The 10,327-nt window shown below is 37.2% G+C and overlaps 1 protein-coding gene across 1 annotated transcript; it reads right to left on the bottom strand.

Moving 5' to 3' along the window:
* Window positions 1-1,893: 1,893 nt before the first annotated feature.
* On the bottom strand, window positions 1,894-10,094 carry LOC107738901 (NACHT, LRR and PYD domains-containing protein 3-like). The gene is made up of 8 exons (XM_016550811.1): window positions 9,612-10,094; window positions 9,238-9,380; window positions 8,347-8,537; window positions 4,867-6,915; window positions 4,303-4,476; window positions 3,336-3,500; window positions 2,683-2,729; window positions 1,894-2,484 (listed from the first exon to the last, which is right to left on the bottom strand). The coding sequence occupies exons 3-8, from the start codon at window positions 8,493-8,495 to the stop codon at window positions 1,952-1,954; spliced, it is 3,117 nt and encodes a 1,038-aa protein (XP_016406297.1). The 5' UTR covers window positions 8,496-8,537; window positions 9,238-9,380; window positions 9,612-10,094; the 3' UTR covers window positions 1,894-1,951.
* Window positions 10,095-10,327: the final 233 nt, after the last annotated feature.

Here is a 10,327-nt window from a genome sequence, read left to right as displayed (position 1 = left end):
CCTGTATACGTTGATTGACAGATGTCTCGTCCAGTCAGCGCTGAGTAATCCCAAACTAATGGCGCTGTCTCAAACTATACCTACCTCTTCCGGTTTGTCTGATTTGTCGTTGTGTTTTCTGAATTGTTAATTTGTTTTCGGATTTGTCGTTGTTTTCTGACTTATTTTGTTTTCGAATTTGTCACTGTGTTTTCTGACTTGTTATAATGTTTTCTGAATTGTTATTTTGTTTTTTAGACTTGCATTTGCGTTTGTAATTTGTTATTTTGTTTTCAGAATTGTGATTTGCTTTGCACCTCACGGCCACCGTAAAAAACACCCCTGGCCAAATGCCCCCAGAGGGCATCACTTCCCACTTTGATATTTACTGTAATTACCATGTTCTGAACATCACATCCTTTCTTTCCCCCCAGATGTAATCTATCTAGGTGGTTGAAAAAAAATATTTGGACTTTCTAAACATTACCTCAACTTAACACCCGCAAACTTGTTAGCTAGACAGTTAGCATCAGCTAACAATATTTACTTATTTTCAGTATGGTTATGAATAAACATTCATATCTGTCTACTCCGCTAGTTAATCCAAACAATATAAAAATGTATACTGTTGATAAACAATATAAAAACAGACGTCACATAGGGCTAAATGCGTAGCATTTTAATAAAACCGTTAACGTTACGGCAGCGGGGAATAATTTTATTTAGTCTGTGTTATTTTAATGTTCCTGAGTTTTTTTTACCTAAAACATAGAGACACTGTGAGTTGTCGACTCTAGAACAGCTGCAATCGGATCATTCTAATTCGTGAATGAATCGTTTGGTGCGATTTGCGAACCGATTTAAAAGGTTCATTGAAAAGAATCAGTTCGTTCATGAATCAGACACCGCTTCTGCGTATAGACTGTATAAAAACAGGTCGGAGCAGGTGATATATTATAAGGAGTAACGATATGTTTTATGAAATGTAGTGAAGTAAAAAGTACGATCTTATGCTTTGGAATGTAGTGAAGTAAAAGTAAAAGTTACTCAAAATAAAACGACTCCAGTAAAGTACAGATACTTGAAAAATGTACTTAAGTAGTAACAAAGTAAAGCTACTCCGTTACTGTCCACCACTGAACACGGTACACCAAATTTTAAATAAAAAGCCCACTGTAATGAGGTTCACCTGTTTTGCTGATACTTTTCAGTACTGAATGAAAAAGTTTATTTACTTATAGGCCACATTTGTCTCACTTTGTCGGCAATCTTGGATGGACTTTCTCAGAGGGTTTGTCGCAGTCAATTTTGGCCGTGATATATTATAAGGAGTAACGATATGTTTTATGAAATGTAGTGAAGTAAAAAGTACGATCTTATGCTTTGGAATGTAGTGAAGTAAAAGTAAAAGTTACTCAAAATAAAACTACTCCAGTAAAGTACAGATACTTGAAAAATGTACTTAAGTAGTAACAAAGTAAAGCTACTCCGTTACTGTCCACCACTGCCTGCAGAGTTCAGCTCAAACTTGCTCTAGAACCTACGGTACCTTTACTTTTCAAGTAATCCTGAAGACCTTGATTAGCTGATTTAGGTGTTTAATTAGAGTTAGAGCTAAACTCTCATTTTATTTCCTTCACAAGCTGTATTTGGCCCATGGTCTGAGTGTCTGACACAGGGCCATCATTGACATCACTGACACAGCTGAATTTTCAGCATCATTACTCCAGTCTTCAGTGTCACATCCTTCAGAAATCATTCTAATATGCTGATTTGATGCTCAAGAAACCTTTTTTAATTATTATTATTATTAATGTTTTTTGAGCAGCAAATCAACACTTGCCACACTTGCCCGAAAAAGTGCGGGGGACGAATTTACGTGATATTAAAAGTGGGGGGGGGGACACGTCCCCCGCGTCCCCCGCGTAATCTACGCCCCTGGTCTGACACACCTGCTTCACAGCTTCTGTATTTAACATAAACACACTGAAGTTCCACTGTCAACCCCAACACCAAACCCTGCACAGAGGGGCTCAGTAAATGTGGAGTGGAAGGTGTAAATGTGGACCATTTGACCAGTTTCAGAGGAAACACTGTAAAAAGACAAAGAGCCAGTTGGCTGATCTAGATACACTCCTATTATGTTAGAACATAATGAGGGTGCAGGTATGTCAGTTCTTGCATTATTATGCCTGGCATAGTAATTTTTACCAGAGCAGACCAGACTCCAGGACTTTTCGTTGAGTCCAAACCTGCAGTCGCTCCCTCCTTTCCTGTTGATACCTCGATATGTGACTGCTATATGACTCCAGCCACTCCATTCAGCCTCCCAGTAACAGCGTCCAGTCAGGCTCTCTCTACACAGAACCTGCTCGTAGTGCTCAAATCTTTCTGGATGATCAGGATATGGCTGCTCCTCTTCCAAATATGTTGCCTTTTTGTTGTTCTCAGATAGAATGAGATGCGTGTTTACTGTATTTTGATCAAATGAGAGAACACAGGCATCTGAAGGGAGATTAAACATAAATGATGTCACTAATGATCATTAGACATTGTCCTTGATATTGTCATGTTTGGATTTAGCTTGTGATTGTAAGGCATTATTCTTCTATGGCTGCTGTAGAATTTGTGTTATAAAAGCACAATAATGAATTGAAGAAAAAAAAATGTGCATGCAGTTTGCTTGTCAGGGAGAGAACCTACATTTCCGCAGTCCTGGTGTGATTCTGAAAGACTCTCCATGGTCAAAACTAAGTAGTACAGAAAAAGGCATGTAAAAATGGTCTTAGAATAACAGATACATAATGGGAGGTGAATTAAAGTCCTGAAATCCATAAGATTTACAAATTTATGTTATACTGATTAAGTGAAGAGCATTGAATCAGGCATTAAAATGTGTTTGTGTAATTTTTTTGTTGCCTGTGCACAATGTTAGTATTATGAACCGTATTATTATAACCGTAGTATTATGCTGTTATTGTTCAGGTAGTTTCTTCCAACGAATTGTCCAGCCAGATCTTTTAGCGAAATTCACTTGTGAGGAATTCTTGACAGCATAAGACATCTCTATATAAGCATAATCATTATCTATATAATTTCAACTCTGTGGAAAGTAATGTAATATCTGGCAACACAGTGTTTGGACTAAGCAACCAGACATCAACATTTTTTGGGGAAAATAACTCTTGGCACAAAAACTTTGTATGTAAAATGTTTGTGTAGTCATTAGGCTGCTGGATTCATTGCATATGCTTGCTCAAGGTAAAACACAATGAAATAATAATCAAATAGAATGCTTTTATACTATACATTATAGCGTATACACATGTAAACAACACAATTTTAGGTCCACATACTTGAGTTTGCAGTTTGGATGGTTCAGTCGATCAGAGAGCATCTTGACTCCTGAATGTCCAGGGTGATTGTAGCTGAGATCCAGCTCTCTCAGGTATGAGGGGTTGGAACTCAGAGTCGAGGCCAGAAAACAACAGCCTTTCTCTGTCACCATACAGCCAGATAATCTACAAACATGCATATCAACAGTCAGATAATTTACACACACACATTGTTTTTAGTACAGTTTAGGACACTAAAGTGTGATAATTTACACACAGTATTAGACAAGATGCTATTAAAAGTGAATTGTGTCTTTTAGGGCAGGGCGGTATGACGGTATACAGTATATCATTACTGCGGTATAAAATGTCAACCGTAAAAGATCTTTTTATTCTGTGTATACCGCCACATGTAAATAAGTGGGCATGGTTAAAACGTGCAGTTTAAACAATAAAACTAATATTAATAGTATCCTACAAAATTAAAAGAATGTAAATGTAATTTATTATGAATAGAATATTTTAATATAAAATATTTAGATATTATAAACTGATTGAAGTAAAACAGTATCATGAGATTTAAAAATAATCCAGAAACCCCTTATTTAAAGTTTAATTGCGCTTACAAGTTGCATTTAATATCAATCAGTTGGGAGCAGTTAATCTAAAAGTTGAGTGTGTTTTTACTAAATAAATAATTTACCCAATAAAAGAAAAAGAAAAATCAAACGAGGTGAAGTACTTTTCATTTCTAAAGTATTTGAGTTTATTTATTATATAAAGCACTTTTTGTTGATTTTCAGAATAACTACATATATAAATAAATATATCATGAAATATATTGTTACCGTGCAATAAAATTATTCATACCATGAAACAGAATTTTGGTCATACCACCCACCCCTTCTTTGGGCCACTTGGGTGTAATTTTTTACACTTGATTTAATTTTTTTTAATAATCTGTGAACTGTTACAAATTTTTAGAGACCTCAGTTTCTCTAGTTGACAGTTTGGACTCTTCAGTCCATCAGAGAGAAGCTTCACTCCTGAATCCTGCAAGTCATTGTTACTCAGGTCCAGCTCTCTCAGGACGGAGTTTGATGATTGTAGAGCTGAGGCCACAATTTCACAAGATTTATCAGTGAGATTACAATCAGCAAGACTATAAGAGAGCAAAACACAATTCAAATTAGATCTACAAACAACTGCATAAGGTAGTTCAAATATAAGTCGAATAATCTTTTCCTTAAGCCTGTATCTCACTAGCCCACTCAAAACAACTTGATAATGGTCAAGGTTGGCATATGTATTGACTGTTTATCTTCAAATAAAACTCCCTTGTGTCATGGCCAACTCCCTCTGATTTTCCAAGAACTATATTAAGCATTAATCTGAAAATTAACTGGTGAGTTGCCGGCTCTAGTCTTGTTTTGCCAGAAAAATAAAAAATCTGCAAAGTTGTAAAAATATCAAGTTATGAAAATTTTCAATAAACATCAATCAGAAGACACAGCATTCATTATCTCAAGTAAAAGAAGAATTTAACACTCACAGAGCTTTTCTGCAGTTTTTCACAGCTGGTAAGAGTTTTCTGCGACCTTCTTCTGATGTATTAAATTTCTTGGGATCAAGTTCCTCCAGCACATCTTCTGACATCTGATACATGTAGGCGATTGTTGAGCAAAGTGCAGAAGAGAGTTTCTTCTCTGAGTGTTTGTCTGATTTCAGAAACTCCTGGATCTCTCTGTGCAGAGTCTGATCTTTCATTTCAAAGAGACAAAGAAAAAGATTGATGGATCTGTCAGCTGAAAGGTTATGTCCAAGTTTAATTTTGTCTTTAATATAAGCAGTTGTTTTCTCAATGCTCCTTGAGCAGCTGTGAGTGTTGGTCAGTAGATCCTGTAAGAGTTTCTGATTGGAGTCCAGTGAGATACCCAGCAGGAACCGGAGAAAAAGATCCAGGTGTCCATTTTCGCTTTCTAAGGCTTTATCTACTGCTCCTCTGAGCAAATTATGCAGGGAATCAAAAAACCTTAGTTCCTCCACAGTGTTAATTACATAACAATAGAACACATAAATAGCAGCAAGAAACTCCTGAAAGCTCAGATGTATGAAGCAGTAGACTTTCCTCTGATGAATCACAGATTCCTCCTTAAATATCTCGGTGCAAATCCCAGAATACACTGAGGCGTCGATGACATCTATGTCGCACTCTTTCAGATCCTCCTCATAGAACATGATATTGCCTTTCTTGAGCTGTTTGAAAGCCAGTTCAGCAAGTTTCAAAATCACATCTCTGTTGGACTGCCAGTGTTTTCCAGGATCTCTCTCATCATACTTCTGATTCCTTAGGTTTATCTGAATGAGCAGAAAGTGGATGTACATTTCAGTCAGAGTTTGAGGGATTTCTGCACTGTCATCTTGTTTCAGGATGTTCTGAAGCACAGTGGATGAGATCCAGCAGAAGACCGGTATGTGGCACATGATGTGGAGGCTTCTTGATCTTATGATGTGTGAGATGATTCTGCTGGCTTGATGCTGATCACTGATCCTCTTCCTGAAATATTTCTCCTTCTGAGGGTCATTGAATCCCTGAATTTCAGTCACCCGGTTGATGTATTTTGAAGGGATTTGATTGGCTGCTGCTGGTCTGGAGGTGATCCAGATGTGAGCAGAGGGAAGCAGCTCTCCTCTGATGATGTTTGACATCAATACACCAACTGATGAAGACTTATTTATATCAGAAACCATCTCACTGTCTGAAAACCTCAGTGTAATTCGGCTTTCATCCAGACCATCGAAGATGAACACAACTTTACATTCATCATAAATCTTTGAGTCCAGATCTTGAAGTTCAGGAAGAAAGTCAAGCAGAATTTTGTGAATGCTGTACTGATCATCTTTAATCAAGTTCAGCTCTCGAAATGGAAGCACAAACATGAAATCTACATCCTGATTGGCTTTTCCCTCAGCCCAGTCCAGAATGAACTTCTGCACAGAGACTGTTTTTCCAATTCCAGCGACTCCTTTAGTAAGAACAATCTTTATTTTGTCATCCATCTTTCTTCTCTTCCCCTCACATCCTTGTTCGGGTAAGGATTTAAAGATGTCATTACAGTGGATTTGAGTGTTTTGTGAATGTTGTGTTCTGGCTGTTTTCTCCATCCGTAACACTTCATGTTCCTCATTCACCCCTTCACTTTCTCCCTCTATGATACAAAGCTGTGTGTAGATCCTGTTCAGGAGTGTTTGATTCTCCTGTAGTTTGATTCCCTCAAATAAGCACTCATACTTGTTCCTCATGCTGGTTTTGTGTTTCTCTTTGACTCTCTGCAGGACATCGTCCACCAGAGAATCCTGCTGCAGGTTTGCGTAACAGAGAGCAGAACTGGATCCTCCCGAGACTTTATATGTTTGTAGAACAGGACGTATTATAGACCTCTTCTTGCATTGAGGGCAGTCAAAGTCTTCTGATTGACTGAACTTATCCCAGTAGCAGCTGATACACTGTCTGCAGAAACTATGTTTACAGGTAATTGAGACTGGATCTTTCAGAACCTGCTCACACACTCCACATTTGGAAAAAACCTGCAACAAACACCTGCAGAGAGATCTCAGATGTGTTATATGACATCATCAGCACTATAGGCACATTTTGAAATTTTCAAGCTAATTCGCTAATCATATTCGCTAACCAATGTTGTACCAAGTTTTTCATTACACTGTTACTTTTCATTAAGACTCAACCACATGCTGATGTTGCTTTGTGAATCTGCTTACAAACAGATCATAATGTGAAAATTTGTAAGAAACCGAAACGCCTACATTTATCCTTCTGTCCTGTATAGGCTATTAAAGGGATAGTTCACCCAAAAATGAAAATTTGCTGTTAATTTAGTCACGCTCAGGCCATCCAAGAATAAGGTGACTTTTTTCTTCAGTAGAACAGTAAAGAAGATTTTTGCTGAAACCGTGGTCTTTTGGTGATTCATACAATGCAAGTCCGAAGCTGCCCATTTTTGAGAATAAAAAAAAGCATATCAAAGAACACAAAATTAATACAGATGGCTCCTGATGATATATTAAGGTCTTATCATGCAAAATGATCAGTCTGTGCAAGAAATGGAACATTATTTAAAACATTATTACCTCTAATCCATAGCATCAGACAAACAGCCCTATGTGATGTCTGATTCGCGAACAAATCATTCTTTTGAATGAGTTCTTTTTGGTGAATTATTTGAACCAGTTCACCAAATCGGACTGAACTGTCTGAAACAGTTCATCGCTCGAGAAGCACAGGACAACTCGAAATGAGCCAAAAAAAAAAAACGGTCATATATGCTCCTATGATGCTGGTTTTTGCCAACTCACTTACCACTCCAACATATCACTGAACTGAAGAAAGAGTTCCGACACAGACCTGATGAGCCGGTGATATGTGTATATGTGAACCAAGCACTTGAATGAAGGGGCGAAATTAAAGTTTTATGGTTTCTCATAGTTTATATAAAAAGGTGAGCGTCAAAACAAGCTTATTCACTTTATATGCTTTAGACATGCAAAACATCCACGTTTTACATCATCATTGGGCACTTTAATAATATAATGTGTATAAGTTACATCATTGTGTGATTAAGTAAATGAACTTGTGAATTAAACCAGTTAATTAAAACTAACTGTCTCAAAGAACCAGTTCGCGGAAAAGAATGGCTATTATTACAGGTAATAATAGTGTAATGTTCAGTTTCCTGCACAGACTGATCGTTTCGCTTCATAAGACCTCAATATATCGTCAGGAGCCATGAGTATTCATTTTGTGTTCCTTATATGCTTTTTCAAAAATGTGCAGCCGCTGATTTGCATTTAATGAATCATCAAGGTTCTCACACAGTTTCAGCTGAAAAACTACTTTACTGTTCTACTGAAGAAAAAAGTCACCTACATCTTGGATGGCCTGAGGGTGAGTAAATTAACAGCAAATTTTCATTTTGGGTGAACTATCCATTTAAGATTAAATCTTGTGTCTCACTTGGGGTCAGGGTTCACTGCTCCACCACTGAATTCAGGTGGCATGCCCATAGACACGTCACTCTTCATTGACACACAGCTGGGTTCTGGATTTCCCGCCCTTTTGGTCTGAGCAGAAATAGCTCCCTTTCTCTTCTCATAGAAACTCATTTTAGAGGCCCTGCTGCTCTTCAGAAGTGGCTGGTATTATGTCTGCAAATACATACACACATTAAAATGGGGCATAACTGTCCTGAATGTTAATATCATAAAGAAAAAAAATCTAATTAAAAGAAAGAAATTCTCAACAAGAAAATCTTAAAGAAATAGTTCACCCAAAAAATGAAAATTTACTCACCTTTAGACCATCTAAGATATAGATGAGTTTGTTTCTTCATCTGAACTGATTTGGTGAAACTTAGAATTATATCACTTGCTCACCATTGGATCCTTTGCAGTCAGTTGGTGCCGTCAGAATGTCCAAAGAGTAAAAAAAAAAGTCAATAAAAAACATCACAATAATTCACAAGTAATCCACACAACTTCAGTCCATCAATTAACGTCTTGTGAAGTGAATAGCTCCGTGTTTGTAATAAACAAATCCATCATTAAGACGTTTTAACTTTAAAAGTCCATCCCCTGTTTTCCTCTCTACCAATATATTACTTTAGAAGTGTTTTGAACTGATTCAGACGAGACAACGTTTTCACTGGAGAAAGCAATTTTATGGATAGAGGACATGTATTTTAACTGGAAGCAACAGTTTGTCAAATATAAACATTGGCTACCAGAAATCCCTCACTCTGCCTTTAACATTTTTTTTAACACAAAGACTAAGGATTAATTTTATATCTTTTCCTTTTCATAGTGTTAAATCAATTAAATTAACCCTCAGCAGTCTATTATAGCCTACCTGCACAGAGCTATCCATAAGCATTCCCATTCACTTTAATGGTAGTTGATCTGCAAGTGGAATGCTTCAGCCTTGGATGAACACAAACTGGATACTGTCATCTTTGCTTCAGTGGCTCTCAGTTCCAGAAGCTCTCCAAAAACCTGGAAATGGTAAAACATCTACTAAAACTTCTGTTACTTTCATCCAACTAGTTCAAATTTGTATTTATATTTCTAAGTACTGAGATCATTTTAGATATCTGAAACTAAACAAAGTGACGACAAGCTATCGAATCTGAATACAATATTAAATGTGTCACTTCCACAGATTATACTGACAAATCTATTATATTTACAAAATCCAAGTTGTGAAAACATACAAAAATAGCCTACCTCTCAAAGAAAAGAGCATGTCACAATCAGACGATCATAAATAAAACCAAGCCCAGCTATGTCCCTGTCGAACCAGCTAGTCAAACTTTCATTATTAGTCTGTAATTATCGACTTTATAGAATTACATGCATCCAAATAAATACCTCACCCGTGAAAGCGTGTTTCTTTCCCTTTCTCCCCTTGCGCGTATGTTGCGACAAAACCCGCGAGTTTCACTTCATCATCGACATCACATGGCGACGGCGTAAGGAATGAGTCAGTACTTGTTGGACACTCTGTTGTAATAGAGGAATATTTATCATGACATTTTTACACACATTTTCTCTTACTAGGAAACTTGATGTGGATCCATTAACGTCAAGCATCGGTCTCTGCAGCAAAGGAGTGCTGAGCGTGTCAAAAGTTACAGCAGTGGGGTTACTCCAGTTTGCCGAGTATGAAGATTGGCAGGGGAAAATAAATAAATAAGCGTCATGCGTTTGGTTTAAAGGGGTCATATGATGCGATTTAAATTTTTCCTTTCTCTTTGGAGTGTTACAAGCTCTTGGTGCATAAAGAAGATCTGTAAAGTTGCAAAGACTAAAGTCTCAAATCCAAAGAGATATTCTTTATAAAAGTTAAGAGTCAACCACGCCTACCTAAAACGGCTCGTTCTAACACGCCCCCACATGTCTACGTCACGATGTGGGAAGATTTGCATAACACCGCCCAAATG

This window comes from Sinocyclocheilus rhinocerous, unplaced genomic scaffold (assembly GCF_001515625.1).
Source record: "Sinocyclocheilus rhinocerous isolate Xijiao unplaced genomic scaffold, SAMN03320098_v1.1 scaffold1396, whole genome shotgun sequence".
NCBI lineage: Eukaryota > Metazoa > Chordata > Actinopteri > Cypriniformes > Cyprinidae > Sinocyclocheilus > Sinocyclocheilus rhinocerous.
The sequence above is the reverse complement of the archived record's forward strand: the minus strand, read 5'-3'. Positions and strand labels throughout refer to the sequence as shown.